The sequence below is a fragment of the Centruroides sculpturatus genome, unplaced genomic scaffold, assembly GCF_000671375.1.
Source record: "Centruroides sculpturatus isolate CEXI.00-Female unplaced genomic scaffold, Cexi_2.0 scaffold27, whole genome shotgun sequence".
Classification (NCBI taxonomy): Eukaryota; Metazoa; Arthropoda; class Arachnida; order Scorpiones; family Buthidae; genus Centruroides; species Centruroides sculpturatus.
Genome location: NW_019384318.1, coordinates 280,516 through 303,008, shown reverse-complemented (window position 1 = coordinate 303,008; position 22,493 = coordinate 280,516). Strand labels below are relative to the sequence as shown.

Sequence of the window (22,493 nt, the reverse complement as noted above, 5' to 3'; positions counted from 1 at the left end):
ATTCTCCCACGCCGAACTTATAAAAACCCCTTCCTTCCCCTTCTCGGGGGAGTCGTACCAGAGCAGGTGCCGGAAGAAGACCAATTTCAAATAGTGTCCTTTTTGTCTAGTGAACTTCCCTAAATCCAGGATTCAAATAGTTAAACAGTGACCTTTCCTACATCAGTGAACTTTCCTAGAAGAGAAATTTTCCTAATTCAAAGAGTAGCGTGGATAACAGATCAAGAGGTATGGAAACAAATATTGTAAGCTCTCTCTCGGTCTCCCCGCGTTTTAGGGACGCAAACTATACGTTGTATTACTTGGTTTAATAAATTGTAAATTTTCCTTATGTTATATCTGGCCTCCTCGTTTACTCGTATATCGCCTGTCATCTCACCGACGCGCTCCTCCCTCCACCACTCGACCCGTTACAACGGGAAAAAGAACCCTTAAACCACCCATCCTGACAGTGAAAGGGTTTAACAACCTGTTGCCGGATCGGGAGACCTACCCCCCCTTCCGGTGGTTTCACACTATTATCATATACTGTATTTCAGTTATTCAACATAATTTATTTATCATGAGGCAACTGAAATTCAATGATAAATGAGACAAAAATGTATACATTATAGATGTACATACAAAAATAATTAGGAAAAAAAAAATAGGCTATTTACTTTAGTGTGTGATCTGCTCCAAGATTGTACATTTATTACTGTATGGATGTTGATCAATAGTAAAAATATTACTATTGATCAACATTCAGTTATTAAATCTTATTTCATATTATTTTATACAATGCATCAAATTTCAATTGAATAATGTTATTGTATTAAATTAGAAAATATAGGAAAATGGACTTTATTTCAAATATAAGTTATATAAATGTTATTTAATTTATAGTAATTAAATTTTATATAATACCTTTACTTGTACATTGCATCCAAAGAAAGTATTGTTCACTTCATTAGGAAAGACAACACTTCCAAATACAAGAGGTGCTGCTGAATGATCAGATAAATAGACTTTTTCTAAAATATTTTCTGTCTTAAATCCTTTAAATAAAATATAAAACTATTTTAGATGAATACAATTTTTATCTTTAGTTCAGAAAGATTTTCAAAGGATAATTATTAAGCTAGTTTATAAATCGAGAATTATTTGTTTTATTAATAAAGATCTGTATCTCCACCATTATAAAAAATTTTTAACTTTTTAAAAATTAAATATAATAATAAAAAAAAAAACGAGCAATTATTTATTGTAACATTGTCACAATGCCGGATGGCAATTTTTAATCATATGTTTAATTTATTTAATTTAAAATATATGCTCTCCACCTCAAATTAATAATAAAAGAAACGAGCAATTATTTATTGTGACATCGTCACAATACCGGGCTACAATTTTAATCATATGTTTAATTTATTTAATTTAAAATANACAGTATGTATTGTATATAGAAGAGTGAATGCAAAATATGAGTTCCTATATTGCAGTTTTAAAAATAACCCTTTTGTATCACTGGCATTAATGCATTTATTTTGGAAAAATAATATATAAAGAAATTAAAATTATAATCAAATAAGCAAAAAGTTATTCACAATGACAGGCTGCAATTTTTAATCATATGTTTAATTTATTTAATTTAAAATATATGCTCTCAATCTCAAATTAGTAGTGTCTTGCCCCTGTATGGTATATAATACTTTTCCTAATAACAACAGAGTCATGCCATTCACCTATGTAACTTGGTTTTGGGGAAAGTTTTGAATAGTCATCATAGACTTCTGGTGTAAATTGGAAGTCACATGATTTCAATTCAAAAATATATACATATAAAAGAATATTAGTTGGGGCCTCCTGCCACCAAGCCTTCCATATCTCGTCTCAACTTTCATCACTCTAACACTGTTCTAAGGAAGGACAGATAAACAATGACAGTGGGAATTTATAGGTCTACAATTTTTCAAAATTGCAGCCCAATTCTTCTTATAAAAGAAATGTTTGAAATTTTATTGCTTTACCTTTAATACGTAATCCTTTTAATTTATTTTTGACATTTTTCATTATTTCAACAACATGAGAACTAGTCGGGGTAAAATATACCACGCCTGATGTATCTGTTGATGGAGTTAGATTAGCTGGAAGAGAATCTACAGAAAAACTTTCATATACAGTTGGTTCATGAATATACAATGACTTAATTTCTCCACGCATCCATAAGACGAGTGCTGAGAAAAGTAATGGTATAATAAGCTCCAATAAAGTCACAAAAGGGTGTCTGTATTGTTGAATAAAGTTTTTCCATAGTAAAATATACAGATGGTTGAGTTTTATGGAAAACCCTTTTGCAATTAATTTCATTATGAAGTTTATTAGTCAATCTGTAAAAATAAGGCTGTACTATAGATTACCACCTATGGAATTTCGGGACTTTGAGTATATATTTGAACTCAGGGGACCGAGATGAGTTCAACGGTACCCTACTTTTGAAACGGAGACGAAAAATAAGAAAGTTATCATATTTACAATTGATTACCTTTCACAGTGCTTTTTTTAATGGTTTGCAGACTTTATCGCAAGATGGCGGTACTACCAACTACGGTGTCGTCTGCTTAATTTTCTTTTTTTTTTCTATTTAGGTTAGTTATTTATTTTAATTTAATTTTATTTATTTAACTAAGTTATGTTATTTAAGTTAGTTAACTTAATTGAATAACTTAACCTAAGTTATTTATTTAATTAGTTTGGTTTGCACATTTTCACCGCTAGGTGACGTTGCTTCCAATTACGGTATCGTCTGCTTAATTTTCTATTTTTTACGCAGCAATTTTTTCAAAATGAACTTACTTAAGCTAACAATAGAAGTAGTCAAAGATAAGGAAACATGTATCGAGTGGTTTACAAGATCAAAGTCTCCTTCGTAAAGCAAAAAAAGTGTAATAGATGCGGAGAGTGAATGAAATTAAAAGTGTTCACCGAAGAGAAACATAAAGGCAAAGGATGGGGACGGCTGCGATGCCAGAAGCACGAACAGCAACAACAAATCACTGCTGGTACTTTCTTTAAGCAAGTCAGAATCTCTCCACAAAAAGCAGTCATTCTAAGCTGTCATTTCTTGCCTTTCACAGTGCATTCCACGCCATTTCAGATTTTACCGCCACCTAGCGGTGACGGTAATCTCCCGGAGGGATAGGTTAGGTTTGTTGGACAAGACGCGAAAGCGGCGCGTAGAACTAGCCGACCGCGAGCGATAGCGAGCGTGTCGGCGGCTGAGGGGCCGTAGGCCCCGAGGTCGAGAAGCGCGGGGGCGTGCGAAAAGGACTTAACTCCAACTGCAGACGATCAGTGTGCTCGTGGATCAACATCTGCCTCTGTTGAAGGTATATACGGCCGACTTGCCGGACTACCTGTTAAATACGCGATAGGCTTAGCGGAGAGAGCGACGCGACTCCCGATCATCGCGCGATATCCGGAAAAAAGTACGATAACTTTCTTATTTTTCGTCTCCGGTCCAAAAGTAGGGTATCGTTGAACTCGTTTCGGTCCCCTCAGTGCAGATATATACTCAAAGTCCCGAAATTCCATATGTGGTAATCTATAGTATGTCCAAAAATAGAATTAAAAAATTTGTTTATATGAAAAATTATGTTATATTTATAAATCTTTTTATGATAAAAATTATAATTGAATAATTATTAAAAAATTACAAAAGATTAAAACTTAAACTCTTCTCTAATTCAATCTACTAAATTATGCTCAATATTAAGTGAAGCAGTCAGTTTGTCATGTTGAGTAAATGTCCACAGAAAAACAATTGGTTGCTTATCATTACAGCTATTGTACTTTATAAAAATACTGAAATTTTATATTAAAATTTTTTATTTAAAGATGTCAAAGTCAAATCTGAATAACTTAATTAATACATTCAATTAAACCATCACAAAAACATAAATAAATCTCTACACTTTTCTGCTTTCTTAATTCCAAGCATTTTTATACTCTCAGCTCATCATTAGGAATACAAATACTATTAATTTGAGTCGGTCTAAAAATATAGCAGTTATCAGTCTCGAAAAGTGGGAAAAAAGTGCGCCTTGCAGTCGACAACACGGGCGTTGCTAAAGCAGGGCAGTTGGAGCAAACTGCTCCAGGCGCACGAATTATGAGGATGCCAAGTTAGAAAGGGAGAAATAAAACCTGTAAAAACATTTGTAAAAAAAGAAAAATTCGATTTGCCAGAATTTCTATAAAATATACAAAAAATAAAAAAAAAAATATTTTTTTAGATAAATAAACCTAAACGAAATATCAACGAGAAGGCAATGCGTACAAAAATGGTCGTTGCGAATTGGAAGTTTTTTCAATAATTAACGGTTATTTTGGGAGTAAGGCTGTGTACACATTAGACATTTTGTGTTGCGTTAAACGCGCGTTAGCAGCGACACACCGCGCGTTAGCTCGACGTTCGACGACCGTTTTCACTGGCTCAGTTTGGAAATGGACGTGAAAGTAATTGCTTGTGTGTGCCTCCTCCATCGTCGCTATAAAAGACGATGGCAGAGGCAAAGAGAATTTTGGGTGCACCCAATATTACGAGATAGGTTGAAGTATGGAATGCTTGTGACGTTGTATCCAAAACTAAGACAATGTGAACCCAAGTTTTTTAATTCTTTTAGAATATCTATAAAATAATTTGACGATGGCTAGTCTCTTAGATTTCATCAATAAATAGATCAGTATCAAAAAGAACGTTCTCCATTTCGGCCAACATGCGTCCACTCTACCCGAAAACGCGCGATCGAATGTACAATAACATGGCAGCACATGTATCTCAAAACGCGCGGCTGACGCTCGCGAAGCGCGGGTTCTAAGAAAAATCTATCAACGCGCGTTTGAGTATGTATACCTTTGCAGAACTCTTGGTTCTTTAAAACGCACGTTTATAAACGCCTAATGTGTACACTGCCTAATTCTTATTTGACTGTTTTCTTAAAACAAATCGAATATTTCGGGTAAATTTTTCGATCGCGATGAAGTGTTCCAAATCGGACAAATCCTGAAAAATTTCGTTGTATAGAACTCTAAGTGCGAATAAATTAAAGTTTTGATTGAACTTTTGAAACTCTGTGCTAATTTATTATGCGACAAAGTTTCTACGGCCATTTAGAGAAGATAAAAATATATAATTTTTAACAAATTTTCGTAATTACCTTATGCTTGCTGAAAAATATTTATTTATAGCGTTACACACGTTTTCAACCTAAAATTTGTAGGCCATCATCATGTGTAACATCGTATCGAACAACTTTTTAATTAAATGAAACATTTCACAGTGGAACGTTCAAACACATAATTTAAACGCATGAATTTAAAATAAAGAATACAGAAACGTAAAATAAAATAAATAAGTAACAAAAAATAGAAAAATAATAATGCTGACAGAAATTAACATAAAAATAATAAAATAATAAAGATACAGTATGTATTGTATATAGAAGAGTGAATGCAAAATATGAGTTCCTATATTGCAGTTTTAAAAATAACCCTTTTGTATCACTGGCATTAATGCAACCATCAATTAATTTATTTTTATAAATTTCAATTTTTTCTTTGCTCATTGCCAATGTGGGAAAATGTAGAACATTAATGGTATCAGCCTCATTCCATTTAACTGTAGAGTCTTCTAGTTGTGCCATTTTGGACAATATGGTGTGTTGCAAAGCCTTTTTTCAATGCCGTATTTTTGTTCATTGAGTCAAAACGGCTAGTTTCCATTTTGTGATAACAATATAGTCTTTTTTTATTCCCAATTGCTGGTTCTCAAATGGTATTTTCAATACGCCTGTTTTTTTCTTATCTTAGTTTATTTTAGTTTGTCACATCTTCAGCATGGAAATTCAACATTAAAAAAAATTTACAATATAGAAACTCTTAGTTCTCATCCACTCTTCTATATTGACGGCCGGATCGCCGAGAGGTCGAGGCGGCAGGCTGTGGGGGATTCGGGTTCAAATCTGGATGAGTCGATTAATCCCAGGAATTTTTCGGGGGTGGTCCATCCAGATACGTCGGGCCTCATTGTTGGCCTAGCCGAACCCATAATAGACTTGCTAAAAGAGGCCTTTTTAGTACCCACAGGGCAGAAATAGTTAAATAATATGCCTACATACTGTATCTTACTTATTTATTATTTTTGTTAATTGCTGTCAGTATTTTTATTTATTTATTTTTGTTACTTATTTATCTTTAATTTATTTCATTTTACGTTTTTGTATTCTTCATTTTAAATTCATGTTTAAAATTAGAGGAGAAGGTGGTATTATGGAACCCCAATTACATTTTAGTGAATTGTAAACAAGGTATCATAACTACACCCACATTTTTTGTGCGAAAAGTACTGGTAACTAGTAAACTAAATGTTCCTAATTGGATTTTTCGCTAGTGTAATTATAAGTATGGTTTTTGAAGGCTTTTGTACAAAAAGTCCGAAAGTAGGCTTAGAGAAAATCGGGTGGTAATATGGAACCTTACTGTATATTTTCAAAAAAATGCTTTAATGTAGCCAAAAACAAATAGGAAAGGACAAAAAATGTTAAATAATTACAAAATTATTTACTCCAATGTATTTTATCGCAAAAATGCTTTTATAATAGAAAAATATGACCTCCATCAACAATATATATTCCAGCAGCTCTTTTTCGATATTCTCGGGAAGAATTGGCTTTCTACCTAGTGTCTTTTTCACAAATTGCTCTGGAGGAATGTCTGCTTGCAAATAGAAAGTTCGGAGGAGTTGAGTTCCATATTACTGTAAAAGCACCAATGGGGTCCGTATTTCACGCATCGCCATCTCGAATTAACTTATGTCTGTCGAGACCAAAATTTAAAAAACGTGAACATCACACAGATTAATATGTACCCCTAAGTCTCTGGAACGGAATACATGCACCAGTGAACCTACAACTACACGATTTATATTTTAAAAATAATTAAATTCACTTAGCATTCAAAACTTGCGAATTTTGAAAAAAACAAATTTGCTGATTAAATGCGAACAACTGTTTAACTGAAGTAAAACGGGTTTTCCCCTTGCTATGGATGTCTGCCTAGTTCAGTTCAGCCACATTCCGCTGCAGTTCGCCTTTATTATCAGTTCGAAATGGGGTGGTTCCATAATACCCGCAGTGTTCCATAATACCACCTTCTCCTCTATACGTTTTCGAACGTTGCATTCTAAGTTTTGAAATGTTCCATTTCAAAAATTGTTCGGATGCGGTATTATATCCGAACAATTTTCTGGAGTGAATTTAAGTTTTTCGGGGCCTAGGGCTTATTGAAGTCTAATAAGTCAGAGTTGCAATATATTTATTTATGAAATGCTGTTGAATGACGATAAGTGCTCATTGTTAATGAAAAAGTATTAAAAATATATGATAATAATTCAATTTTTGTAGGCCCTTGACACTTGGAGGCCCATGGCTTAGTTACTATGTAGATCCGCCTCTGATTTTACCCGATAATGTCTTATAGAATTTAGGTTGAAAACGTTTGTAATGATATAAATAAATATTTCTCAGCAAGCATAAGGTGATTACGAAAATTTGTTAACTGTTTGTCTGCTTTTGATTGTTATATAAATATTGTTCATTAAACTGAATTTCATTAAAAGTCTCGAATTTATTCAAAATCTTCATCAATCTGACAAATCTTTACAGAATTTTCATCAAAAATTCGATTTAAAATACGTAAAATTGTCACGGGTAGGCTGAGATCTTAATCAATCGGCCATCAGGCCGTCAAATAAGCCCAGGCCTAATATTAATTAAATATAAAATTTTGATAATTTTTTTCAATTACCAGATATTTCCTTTTTTATGTTTATATATTATAATTCTTTTGGAATTATAAGAGCAATGTTTAGAATTATTTTAAAATAGAAATTAACAGGAATACAGCATTTAAAAATAGGATATAAAGTTATAAAAAATATAAACATTAATACCTTTAAATACGAATTAATTTCATCCGTAATTTATATTTCGTTCTAAAGATAAATTCTGATAAATTTGTTTAGAACCTTGTAATATTTTGTTCTTTAAATTCAAATTTTTTGATTACGTAGTTTTCTTTTTAAAATTATATAATATTTTAAATGATAATTTATTTTATTTCTACAATTATATATCGTTATTAATTTATAAAAATTTAAATAAAATAGAAAAAATAGATGATTATTTTTTGTTATATGAATAATAAAATTTACCTGAATTAGATTAGATTGATGGCGTAAGTTAACATAATGCGATCTGCCAAAAGGGATGCCTCTCAGGAGGACTTTCAATTAAAAAATGGCCCCTATTTAAGTGTTAAACACGTGAAGGAAACCCTAATTGCGGTTAGCCCGTTGGCAAGTCGCAAACCCACGACCAACTACAGATCGTTTTCATATATCTTGGCCAGGGAATGAGCGGTATTCCATTGGGGCTCTGAAAGTATTTTTAAGTTCAAGAGTCCCGTTTGGTAGCGCACAGTGACATTATCACAGAATTCACCAAACAATCTATTTCTTTTACTAAGAGCAATAGGTCTCTGCTAATGCTCATTTTTACAGATCGGCTAGAATTAGTGAAACGAGTTGTGCCAGTTTTCATCATTTTACAAACCATTGAATACTGTAGTAAAGTGTAGTTGATCTCGAATTCGCACCTAACTAACGGGATGGCTTACATGAATTTTTGTAACTTTTCTTCAAGTGTTTAACTCTTTTTGCCCCGTGGGCACTAAGAGGGCTTTTATTTATTTATTTATTTTTTAGCAAACTCATTATAGATGCTACCAGGCCCATAATGAGGCGGCCGGTTGGTGAAGGACGGGGCTCGACATATCCAAACCATCCCCTATAAATTTCCGGAGTTTTTCGCCTAGTACGGATTCAATCCCAGGTCCCCAGAGCTGCGGCCGGATGGTCGAGCGGCCAAGGTGGCAGCTCTGGGGGACTCGGGTTCGAATCCGAACGGGTCGAAAAATCCCCAGGAATTTTTCGGGGGTTGGTCCGTTCGGATATGTCGGACCCCCGTCCCTCACCACCCGGCAGCCCCATTGTGGGCCTGGCCGAACCTATAATGGGCTTGCAAAAAGAGGCCCTCTTAGTGCCCATAGGGCGGAAAGAGTTAAAAAAAAAAGAAAAAAAAAGAGCGGTAAGCTACCACCTTAACCACTCAGCCATCCGGCCGTCCACTTTAACGTATCAAGTAAATATTTTTCGCAATAATAAATTTAAGAAAAATAAAAATCCAGAAATAATATTTTAGTTATATAATTACACAATAGTTATTTTAATGAATAATACGAACAAATATTTTCTACATTCTCAATATTGGACAAAAATCACGACATAAGTTAGTTGGCAACCCGAAGCCGTAACCAGACGATTAGCACAAACGTTAGAATCGGATACCGGAGAAGCCATAGAGTGGAAGTTATTCAACCGGAATTTCAAACGAGATTACAGTCGTGCGATCGTTTTTTGTATACTTCCGTAATGACGGAAGTTGTCGTTAGTAAAATCATGATAGATAGCTTAACGTTTATGGAAATGCTCAATTGTCATTTGAGGTGAGAGTGGATGGAATGGAGTTATGGCGACCGACGTTCGCTGGCTTAGAAGATATCGCCCTTTCTTCATCATTGCCATCGTCATTCTCGTACTCCAGGGCTTCCTCGCCTATAGTTTTTATAGTATATACTCTTCCGAAGCGGATATCACATGGAAAAAGAGCAAAGTAAGTTGACAGATTGATAAACGTCTTTCGTTGCCAGTGACAGCGTACGATTAGTCACTTAATATTGATTAGACCGGAGTTAAATCTCTTCAAGGTTAAGTTTTAGTAAAATATATAGGTTATATACGTTTTTAATTAGGAGAATTATCGTTTATATAAACGAATTAAAAAATTCTGCAAGTGTTAATGGAGTCTATTCAAAAATTATTCTGCAATTTAATCCCTTCTTATGTAACCTGTGTGAAAGGTTACTTAAATTTATTTATTTTTTCTGTTGTTGATAGGTTTATGTGTTTGTGTTGCAAGTAATTTTGCCTCTTCCTATTATGAAAGTGATGCTTGATTTTATTTAAATATAGAATTTTTTTTTGTGAATATAAGATTATAAGCAATTTCTTACTTTAAATTTAAATGTTTTATTAAATAATGCTTCTAGCCCATGACATAAAATTAAGTATAAATTAAATAGCCTAATGAATAGCCGTATTCATTACGCTATTTAATTTATATTTAATTTAAATGTTTATTGAGCTTTATTTATCTTGCAACGATTTGTTAGTATATGCTTACGTGCGGTGTTTTATGCGTCTTCTATACCTTAATTAAAGATAAAAAAAATCTATGAATTCATTATAATGTGGAGATATTTTTAAAAATTACAGAATTTTTTTCAAATATTCTGTTGGATAAGGCCCTGTACACACTAGGCGTTTTTCAACGCGTGTTAAACGCGCGCTTTTAAACGCACATTTTAAAGAACCAAGAGTTCTATGTAGCCGTACACACTCAAACGCCAAGCGCGCGTTTATAGATTTTTGTTAAAATGCGCGTTTTGCGGGCACTTTACGGGCGCTTTGAGATATATGTGCTGCCTTATAGCGACGATGGAGGAGCACACACAATCAATTACTTTCTCGTCCATTTCCAAACTGAGCCAGTGCTAAACGCCGAACTAACGCTCGTCGAACGCCGAGCTTATGCGCGTTAGCTCGGCGTTAAACGCGCGTTGAAAAACGCCTAGTGTGTACAGGGTCTTAAACGCGCGTTAAACGTTCGTTTAAAAGCGCGCGTTTAACGCGCGTTGAAAAACGCCTAGTGTGTACAGGGCCTAAGTTATAACAATTATACGTAACATTTGCAAAATCAATGTTGAGTAAATAAATTCAAAGTATTGCTTATTTTTTTTTTATTCAAAACTTTTGATTGTTAGAAACATTATTGTTTTCTAACTTAAATAATGATTGCGTTTAAAAAATCACTACTATTACTAAAAATATTTTAATTTTATTTGATAATTTTTTTGTTTATTAAATCAAATAGAAAATGTTACATTTAACTATTGGTTGGTGATGGTTTGTTAAGATAGTGGCTTTACTAGTTTAAGTTGGAATTAAAAAAAATTGAGTAATACAATTTATATTTTTCTAAGATGTCAAGTTATTAGCTTTCTTAATTTGTGTGTGTGTGTGTTTTAAAATTATTAGACTGCAATAATAGAATCATTTGTATAAAAAAAAATCAGCTTTGATGTATTAGAAAATTTAAGTATAAAAATTATTGAATTCTTTTATATATCTAAATTACTTTTTAAATCCTACAATGGTTGTCGGCTGCTTCTTTTCTTCTATCAAACGTCATAAAGAATTATCTAAGATTTACAGCAATAAACATCTACCAAAGAGCCTTAATTGATTCCAGTGAGATTTAAAGCAAAACAAAAAACTTTTAGAGTAACTCAATTAAGGCTGTTTGTTAGATGTGTTTATTGCTATTTTGAGTTATTCCTGTCTCCCAATTGGTGTTGGAACTCTATCTAAAATTTAATTTTTATTAAACAGATTGTTAGATTGCCTGCAATTGAATTCTCCCATAGATTGAACTTGACTTTGATTACCAGATTTTTATAAATGAATCATGTATTTTCATCAAATCCATACTTATAAATAAATTTAATGGCTTCTTTCAACCACACTATATCTTTCTAACAGTTACTAGATTGTTACATACAACTTATCTTGTCTACAAAAACCTTTTTGCAGATTTAACATTTCAAATCAATCTTGTTTTTATAAACATCAAAAAACAGCAGCATAATTATAGGATCTTTTGCACTAAGACCTTAAAATTGTAAAATTTTTTTGTAAAAAATCTTTTATTCTATAATACATAGTACAGTACTAACTTTTACTCATTAACATTTTTAATATATCTTTGTATAAAAGTAAAACTATAATGCAAAATCTTATTGTTGTATTTTACATGTTTTTAGCACTTTTATAATAATATAGTAAATTATAAACTAGATATTGGTTAAATATGTTTATTCTGTTTGTTTTATGATGTTAATGTGGAAAGCATCTATTAAGTTGTAGTAAACTCCTTTTAACGTGTAATTTTTAAGAATATAATGTGTGTAAATTCTTTAAATTAATCTTAATGTGATTATTTCTTGTTTTAAATGTAAACTTAATATCAAACAGTGTGTATTACAATCAATCAATTATTTTATTAATGCATAAAGATGCATGTCCAGCACCGCTAGGCATTGCTGGAAGTGTGTATTACAATATGAAACTGTTTTTTTAAATAAACAGAACACTTCAACTTAAAAATGTTGTTTTTAATGCTTGAATAACATGTAATGAATATAGGCAGATTGTTTTCTATTCTTAAGTTTCCATTTTATTACTACAGTTGTCAAAGATAACAAAAATAATAATCTGCTATTGTAACTTTAACCTTGATGGCTCATGATTAATGTGAAGCATTGAAAAAAATTGTAATTAAAGTTATGCTTTGATAAAATAAAATGCAAAATTGATTTTGTGTATATATTAAGAAATGAAATGTTACTTAAGTATTTTAAATCTGAACTTAAATTTCATAATGGATTTTTTTAATTTGTAGAATATAAACCAAAGCATATTAGTGAAAAGTAATAAAACAGTTTAAAAAAATGACAAGAAGAATTGTTTGGATTTGAAGAAAATTATATTTTTATATATGTAATGCTAGTGACATAATCACACATTATGACTAGATAGACATATTGTGATTTTATTTTTGATATTATATCTTTATTTCTGCTTTCAATTCTTAATATTTTCAAGTGTATAGCTTTTAGATAGCTTTATATAGATCACATTACCATCATCTATTCAAAATATCTAATAGTATAACAAAAGAAATTTCATAATATTTCCAGTTTAGTTGAATATTTTTGAAGATAAATTTGTAGTATACTAATGAAAATTTCATTATCATAACAAATATCCTAGAATTCCAATTCTACTAAGAAGACAATGCTATAAACAAGCTTCAAATTCTTATAAAATTAAAACAATTTATACATGACAATAAACATCTGCATGTAGCTTGTGATGTTGACAGTTATGGGCTGAGAAGTCCTCAGCCATTTTTCTAAGTTCAGAAAGTTTCCAATTTATGCCATTAAAGAACCCTTGGAAGGAAATTTGTGACAATTGAAACCGTGAAGGAGTGTCCTGAGTTGGCCATGACAAGGGAAAACTTTTTCCAGCATTGGAACTGAATCCTTTCCAGGATGAGGAATATCTCAAACAGGTCACATAGTTTGGATGCTGTATCTCTCATAATTTTACATTAAATAAAAAATGCATGTTAATCTTAAACCACTTTCATACTATATAATAATTCATCCTGCTTTCATAAAAAAAACTATTAAATTCAAATAGGAAGAGCTCTGCCAGTTAACCTGATTTATCAATGTCAGGTTAACTGGCAGATTTCGTTCTAGAATTTGTAGTAACCATTGATTTTTGAAATATGTAGAGAAGTCATACTAGAAGAGTATCATGATGATACGCTTAATACTATAGAAGAAAAAGTATGCTATGAATAGTTCATCAGACATAAACAATAACTCACTGGTACTATATTTTTACAATAGATCAATAAAGGAGTATTGGATTTCATAGATGTAAAAGTTGAAGTCCAGAATTGAAGTTTTGTTATATTAGTTGTTATATACAAAATAATTTACTGTGGTGTAAAATAGTAGCCTTTAAAAACATAAAAACCTCATAAGAACAATAGTATTTTCAACAACAAAAACACTAAGAATTGCAATTTATAAAGAAAAAGCCAACAAAATCTTAGATATTTGGAGAAACTTATTTTGATAAACAATCTTACAAGTTAAATTAGAGACAAGTTAATAAAAAAATGAACCGAATTTAGCATATTCATGCAAGAAAGAATAACAAAAATGAGGAAGTTGGAGCATGAACTTATGTCACTAGATTATATGTATTTGAAAAAGACATCTTCCTAGGACTTGTATTATTAGTTACTGTTAGCAGCACACATTAATCTAACTGGACTGCAAACATATTTGACATATCAATTGTAATTGATAGAAATAGACCTAATTTTAGTATGTATGGAATATATAAAATTTTTGTGGTCTGCTTCTTATGACTTAGATACAATTTGGACCACTAATCGAAAAGTTTGGGCATCATTTGTCTAGACCAAGAGTAGACAACTTTCTTAAATGGTGGCCAAATAAAATGTTAATAAAGTCTATATGTAGGCCAATTTTTTGTTTTCAATGATTTATAGGATTATTGAAATGGCATATAATAGGAAAACATAGTTTTATGCTATTAATTGTACTATTTACGCATACTCATATACTTGGGAGTAATAAAAACAAGATTCAAGTTTGATATTCTATTTATTATATGAATTTTGAAAACAGTTACAGGCTGGATTACACACAACACAATCTGTACATTGCCCATCCCTGATTTACACAATTATATATTTATAGCACACAGAAATTTGGATCAAAGGCTGAAATTAATAGCTATAGTAGAGTGCATGTTGGATGAAAATGTTAAATTGAAATGAGTATATGAATTAATAGTAATCATTTAATCTGATTTAATTAAGACAGTGGAAGAATTAGTAAAAGCTGTTTCAAAACAAGATTTAACTGTTGAAAAAAGATAGTTACCAAAGTTGATCCTTGAGTATGGACCATTTAATAGATTTATCAAAAAAGATCTATATCAGTTCAACAGTTTTAAATATATAAATTGAGATGCATTGTGTAAATTTAATTTACACAATGCATGTTGAACATTTTAAAAAATAAATTAATAACTGAAAATTTAAATTCTAGCTTTTAAGTACATTAGAATTATGAAAGTATTCATTAAAAAAGAACCTTTAACCTTACATTTAATTATAAATCCAGTAAATTTGTGTTCTGTGTTACCAACTGATGACATAAAAATATCTCAAACGTTTAATGTAACTTTTTTCTTTCAAATGTTGACTAATTTAATAAATAAGTTTTACATGATTTTTAAAGATGTTATCTAGATTTTTTTAAAACATGTTAAACCTTGTCACATTTAATTAAAATTGTTTACAATGTCTTAATGGTTTTAAAATCTTTGAATTATTTATTAAATTTGAACTTAAAAACTTTATCATAATCTGAAGTTGTTTTTAGTTAAGAACCTTAGTGTTTATTATTTTAATTAATAAATTTTAGAAACAAGACTTTTGAAGTTAATTGTTTAATTGAACTCTGTTTTCATTGGCAAAAGTAATTTTTATATTAGCACTTTTAACTTTAAAAAAAATAATAATTATTGTATTCAAAATAATTAAGTTTAATCTTTAAATTGTTTCAAACTTTGAATTTTATTTAGAATATTTTTCCTAAAGTTGAAATCAATTAAATGATGTGCATATATTTGTATAATAGTCAAATAATGTTAAACTATTTTAAATAATTTTTGGAGTTTCATAAAAAAAACAAATAAAATAAGTTAGAAATAATAAAAAAATAAATATCAGTCTGTTTCATTGAGAATGTGTCAAGAGTATAGTAAGGAAACTTTTATAATGCATGCTAATTTTATTGACTTCTTCAGTAAAGCAAGATCTTAGTAACCTTGATAGTAATGAAAATAGATTGTAATTAAAATTGCAACTTATAAGGGATAAAAAATAGTTTTATGCCTTTTTATTCTTTTATTAAATCTTTCTTTGTTGTTAACTAATATAAAATGTTAATTTGATTTTTGTTGAAAGGACAAATTTTCTATGTTTCTCAATCATTTTTGTCAATTTCTACATTATTTTCCTTTTTTTTTTTTTTCAAGTTTGTAATAGAAAATTGTAACTTCATATTGTCAAGTCAACATAATGTTTTTATTGACAACCAAATCTGCAATTAAAGATTTTTTAAATCAAGTTTTTTCCCCTGTTTATTTTCCTTATAAAATAATGGTGTATGGACTAGTTTCATGTATATTGTTTTAACTCATTCAAGGTTACACCTGAGTTGATTTTTAGAGGGATCTCTTCATTGACTTGTAACTGCCTGAGTTAATTTATTTGCCATTTAGTATATTTATTTTAAAACGAGATGGCATTATTTCTGCTATAATTATGAATGATCTGATGACATTATACGACTCAGAACTTATTGTAGTCTTGAACACAATGTACAAATTTTTATGCATATGTTGAGTGAGCATAAGCTGTTGTGTAGGAGAGTATTTTTAAAAATGGCATCTTGTAGGAAGAACTGTATATGTTAACATATATGCTTGTGTAGATATTAAATAATTTTTTACAAAAATTGATGCATTTTCATTTGTAACATAATCCAGATAAAAAAATTTTTTTTTAATGTATGCAGTATGTTAGACTTAAGTTAATTAAACAAAACGTTGCCAGGTGTTGCAACATACCTTGGCCTTTGTTGCATTAATGAAGTTGTATGTGTTATTGTATAAAGATGAACTTAATTCAATTTTATATAGTCTCCATTCAATGATAGAAATCATCTTCCTTAGGCTGGATGCATTCCTAAGGAAGATGATGTTAAATGATATAAAAATGTTTTTCAATAGCTTACATAGGTCCCAATGCACATTCATCAAACAAAACACAAAATTATATCTCAAATTAGACATTTTTTGACAAAATGTTTTGTCTAAAGATGTTTTTGTTTGATCAGTGTACATTAAAGTGTTTTAGTATCTGAAAAAATGTTTTTGTTTAAAGACATTTACCTGAGGGAAACAGTCCCTCATTGGACACATTCACACAGGTTTAAGTATGCTGAAACTTGTAGAATGTGCTAACACAGATCCTCGCTCAATGGGCAAACATTTTCTTGTCTGTCACATGCATTTATAGCTGACAAGAATCTTTCCACATGTTGTTCATATTTGCTAAGAAATACTTATAGAATATTTAAAACTGATGGACTTTTCATCTTCAAAGATATAGATCAAAATCTGAACCATTTTCATTAACAGTAAATATTTGTTAAGTATAAAATCATGCTGTAAGAGAGTCAATAAGAATTTGTTTGAACAAAAAGAAAAACATTAATTAAAAATACAGCTGCTTCAGGTAAATATTTATATTATAAAGCATTTAGTACTGTAAAAATTTAAANCCCCTTGCTATGGATGTCTGCCTAGTTCAGTTCAGCCACATTCCGCTGCAGTTCGCCTTTATTATCAGTTCGAAATGGGGTGGTTCCATAATACCCGCAGTGTTCCATAATACCACCTTCTCCTCTATACGTTTTCGAACGTTGCATTCTAAGTTTTGAAATGTTCCATTTCAAAAATTGTTCGGATGCGGTATTATATCCGAACAATTTTCTGGAGTGAATTTAAGTTTTTCGGGGCCTAGGGCTTATTGAAGTCTAATAAGTCAGAGTTGCAATATATTTATTTATGAAATGCTGTTGAATGACGATAAGTGCTCATTGTTAATGAAAAAGTATTAAAAATATATGATAATAATTCAATTTTTGTAGGCCCTTGACACTTGGAGGCCCATGGCTTAGTTACTATGTAGATCCGCCTCTGATTTTACCCGATAATGTCTTATAGAATTTAGGTTGAAAACGTTTGTAATGATATAAATAAATATTTCTCAGCAAGCATAAGGTGATTACGAAAATTTGTTAACTGTTTGTCTGCTTTTGATTGTTATATAAATATTGTTCATTAAACTGAATTTCATTAAAAGTCTCGAATTTATTCAAAATCTTCATCAATCTGACAAATCTTTACAGAATTTTCATCAAAAATTCGATTTAAAATACGTAAAATTGTCACGGGTAGGCTGAGATCTTAATCAATCGGCCATCAGGCCGTCAAATAAGCCCAGNATATAGATCATATTACCATCATCTATTCAAAATATCTAATAGTATAACAAAAGAAATTTCATAATATTTCCAGTTTAGTTGAATATTTTTGAAGATAAATTTGTAGTATACTAATGAAAATTTCATTATCATAACAAATATCCTAGAATTCCAATTCTACTAAGAAGACAATGCTATAAACAAGCTTCAAATTCTTATAAAATTAAAACAATTTATACATGACAATAAACATCTGCATGTAGCTTGTGATGTTGACAGTTATGGGCTGAGAAGTCCTCAGCCATTTTTCTAAGTTCAGAAAGTTTCCAATTTATGCCATTAAAGAACCCTTGGAAGGAAATTTGTGACAATTGAAACCGTGAAGGAGTGTCCTGAGTTGGCCATGACAAGGGAAAACTTTTTCCAGCATTGGAACTGAATCCTTTCCAGGATGAGGAATATCTCAAACAGGTCACATAGTTTGGATGCTGTATCTCTCATAATTTTACATTAAATAAAAAATGCATGTTAATCTTAAACCACTTTCATACTATATAATAATTCATCCTGCTTTCATAAAAAAAACTATTAAATTCAAATAGGAAGAGCTCTGCCAGTTAACCTGATTTATCAATGTCAGGTTAACTGGCAGATTTCGTTCTAGAATTTGTAGTAACCATTGATTTTTGAAATATGTAGAGAAGTCATACTAGAAGAGTATCATGATGATACGCTTAATACTATAGAAGAAAAAGTATGCTATGAATAGTTCATCAGACATAAACAATAACTCACTGGTACTATATTTTTACAATAGATCAATAAAGGAGTATTGGATTTCATAGATGTAAAAGTTGAAGTCCAGAATTGAAGTTTTGTTATATTAGTTGTTATATACAAAATAATTTACTGTGGTGTAAAATAGTAGCCTTTAAAAACATAAAAACCTCATAAGAACAATAGTATTTTCAACAACAAAAACACTAAGAATTGCAATTTATAAAGAAAAAGCCAACAAAATCTTAGATATTTGGAGAAACTTATTTTGATAAACAATCTTACAAGTTAAATTAGAGACAAGTTAATAAAAAAATGAACCGAATTTAGCATATTCATGCAAGAAAGAATAACAAAAATGAGGAAGTTGGAGCATGAACTTATGTCACTAGATTATATGTATTTGAAAAAGACATCTTCCTAGGACTTGTATTATTAGTTACTGTTAGCAGCACACATTAATCTAACTGGACTGCAAACATATTTGACATATCAATTGTAATTGATAGAAATAGACCTAATTTTAGTATGTATGGAATATATAAAATTTTTGTGGTCTGCTTCTTATGACTTAGATACAATTTGGACCACTAATCGAAAAGTTTGGGCATCATTTGTCTAGACCAAGAGTAGACAACTTTCTTAAATGGTGGCCAAATAAAATGTTAATAAAGTCTATATGTAGGCCAATTTTTTGTTTTCAATGATTTATAGGATTATTGAAATGGCATATAATAGGAAAACATAGTTTTATGCTATTAATTGTACTATTTACGCATACTCATATACTTGGGAGTAATAAAAACAAGATTCAAGTTTGATATTCTATTTATTATATGAATTTTGAAAACAGTTACAGGCTGGATTACACACAACACAATCTGTACATTGCCCATCCCTGATTTACACAATTATATATTTATAGCACACAGAAATTTGGATCAAAGGCTGAAATTAATAGCTATAGTAGAGTGCATGTTGGATGAAAATGTTAAATTGAAATGAGTATATGAATTAATAGTAATCATTTAATCTGATTTAATTAAGACAGTGGAAGAATTAGTAAAAGCTGTTTCAAAACAAGATTTAACTGTTGAAAAAAGATAGTTACCAAAGTTGATCCTTGAGTATGGACCATTTAATAGATTTATCAAAAAAGATCTATATCAGTTCAACAGTTTTAAATATATAAATTGAGATGCATTGTGTAAATTTAATTTACACAATGCATGTTGAACATTTTAAAAAATAAATTAATAACTGAAAATTTAAATTCTAGCTTTTAAGTACATTAGAATTATGAAAGTATTCATTAAAAAAGAACCTTTAACCTTACATTTAATTATAAATCCAGTAAATTTGTGTTCTGTGTTACCAACTGATGACATAAAAATATCTCAAACGTTTAATGTAACTTTTTTCTTTCAAATGTTGACTAATTTAATAAATAAGTTTTACATGATTTTTAAAGATGTTATCTAGATTTTTTTAAAACATGTTAAACCTTGTCACATTTAATTAAAATTGTTTACAATGTCTTAATGGTTTTAAAATCTTTGAATTATTTATTAAATTTGAACTTAAAAACTTTATCATAATCTGAAGTTGTTTTTAGTTAAGAACCTTAGTGTTTATTATTTTAATTAATAAATTTTAGAAACAAGACTTTTGAAGTTAATTGTTTAATTGAACTCTGTTTTCATTGGCAAAAGTAATTTTTATATTAGCACTTTTAACTTTAAAAAAAATAATAATTATTGTATTCAAAATAATTAAGTTTAATCTTTAAATTGTTTCAAACTTTGAATTTTATTTAGAATATTTTTCCTAAAGTTGAAATCAATTAAATGATGTGCATATATTTGTATAATAGTCAAATAATGTTAAACTATTTTAAATAATTTTTGGAGTTTCATAAAAAAAACAAATAAAATAAGTTAGAAATAATAAAAAAATAAATATCAGTCTGTTTCATTGAGAATGTGTCAAGAGTATAGTAAGGAAACTTTTATAATGCATGCTAATTTTATTGACTTCTTCAGTAAAGCAAGATCTTAGTAACCTTGATAGTAATGAAAATAGATTGTAATTAAAATTGCAACTTATAAGGGATAAAAAATAGTTTTATGCCTTTTTATTCTTTTATTAAATCTTTCTTTGTTGTTAACTAATATAAAATGTTAATTTGATTTTTGTTGAAAGGACAAATTTTCTATGTTTCTCAATCATTTTTGTCAATTTCTACATTATTTTCCTTTTTTTTTTTTTTCAAGTTTGTAATAGAAAATTGTAACTTCATATTGTCAAGTCAACATAATGTTTTTATTGACAACCAAATCTGCAATTAAAGATTTTTTAAATCAAGTTTTTTCCCCTGTTTATTTTCCTTATAAAATAATGGTGTATGGACTAGTTTCATGTATATTGTTTTAACTCATTCAAGGTTACACCTGAGTTGATTTTTAGAGGGATCTCTTCATTGACTTGTAACTGCCTGAGTTAATTTATTTGCCATTTAGTATATTTATTTTAAAACGAGATGGCATTATTTCTGCTATAATTATGAATGATCTGATGACATTATACGACTCAGAACTTATTGTAGTCTTGAACACAATGTACAAATTTTTATGCATATGTTGAGTGAGCATAAGCTGTTGTGTAGGAGAGTATTTTTAAAAATGGCATCTTGTAGGAAGAACTGTATATGTTAACATATATGCTTGTGTAGATATTAAATAATTTTTTACAAAAATTGATGCATTTTCATTTGTAACATAATCCAGATAAAAAAATTTTTTTTTAATGTATGCAGTATGTTAGACTTAAGTTAATTAAACAAAACGTTGCCAGGTGTTGCAACATACCTTGGCCTTTGTTGCATTAATGAAGTTGTATGTGTTATTGTATAAAGATGAACTTAATTCAATTTTATATAGTCTCCATTCAATGATAGAAATCATCTTCCTTAGGCTGGATGCATTCCTAAGGAAGATGATGTTAAATGATATAAAAATGTTTTTCAATAGCTTACATAGGTCCCAATGCACATTCATCAAACAAAACACAAAATTATATCTCAAATTAGACATTTTTTGACAAAATGTTTTGTCTAAAGATGTTTTTGTTTGATCAGTGTACATTAAAGTGTTTTAGTATCTGAAAAAATGTTTTTGTTTAAAGACATTTACCTGAGGGAAACAGTCCCTCATTGGACACATTCACACAGGTTTAAGTATGCTGAAACTTGTAGAATGTGCTAACACAGATCCTCGCTCAATGGGCAAACATTTTCTTGTCTGTCACATGCATTTATAGCTGACAAGAATCTTTCCACATGTTGTTCATATTTGCTAAGAAATACTTATAGAATATTTAAAACTGATGGACTTTTCATCTTCAAAGATATAGATCAAAATCTGAACCATTTTCATTAACAGTAAATATTTGTTAAGTATAAAATCATGCTGTAAGAGAGTCAATAAGAATTTGTTTGAACAAAAAGAAAAACATTAATTAAAAATACAGCTGCTTCAGGTAAATATTTATATTATAAAGCATTTAGTACTGTAAAAATTTAAAAATATTCCATTGCAATAAAATTCCTGATATGTTAGATACAGAAAGGTTAATTGTTTTAATTGAAGAAAGATGATCTTTCTTTGTAAAATCATCACAATAAAGATGTCATTGACAAACTTTTGAAAGAAATTGTATATAAAAAAAAAATGTATACTAAAGCCAATGATTACCTGATTATGTCAGACTAT

At 29.8% G+C, this 22,493-nt stretch overlaps 2 protein-coding genes across 4 annotated transcripts in view; one reads left to right on the top strand and one right to left on the bottom strand.

Annotated features, from left to right (window-relative positions):
* Window positions 1-873: 873 nt before the first annotated feature.
* Window positions 874-8,121, bottom strand: LOC111624356 (ATP-binding cassette sub-family A member 3-like). Of its 2 annotated transcripts, none has more exons than XM_023367188.1 (3): window positions 7,991-8,121; window positions 2,010-2,369; window positions 874-1,037 (listed from the first exon to the last, which is right to left on the bottom strand). In XM_023367188.1, the coding sequence occupies exons 2-3, from the start codon at window positions 2,347-2,349 to the stop codon at window positions 889-891; spliced, it is 489 nt and encodes a 162-aa protein (XP_023222956.1). In that variant the 5' UTR covers window positions 2,350-2,369; window positions 7,991-8,121; the 3' UTR covers window positions 874-888. The 2 variants fall into 2 exon arrangements, with proteins under 2 accessions (XP_023222956.1, XP_023222961.1); XM_023367193.1 differs by lacking the exon at window positions 7,991-8,121 and adding an exon at window positions 2,525-3,555.
* Window positions 8,122-9,406: 1,285 nt separating this feature from the next.
* LOC111624290 (xylosyltransferase 2-like) overlaps window positions 9,407-22,493 on the top strand; it is a 52,055-nt gene continuing 38,968 nt past the window's right edge. For both annotated transcript variants that reach the window (XM_023367112.1, XM_023367104.1), the window contains exon 1: window positions 9,407-9,770. In XM_023367112.1, coding sequence (XP_023222880.1) covers window positions 9,627-9,770 — 144 coding nt within the window. In that variant the 5' untranslated portion in view covers window positions 9,407-9,626. The remainder of the gene's footprint in view (window positions 9,771-22,493) is intronic.

Excerpts from the sequence above, each read along its gene's own strand:
- LOC111624356 (XM_023367188.1), bottom strand. The coding sequence starts at position 2,349 with ATGAAATTAATTGCAAAAGGGTTTTCCATAAAACTCAACCATCTGTAT. Across the intron at positions 1,038-2,009 it reads AAAAGGATTACGTATTAAAG|GATTTAAGACAGAAAATATT; the intron begins GTAAAGCAATAA and ends TTTTATTTAAAG.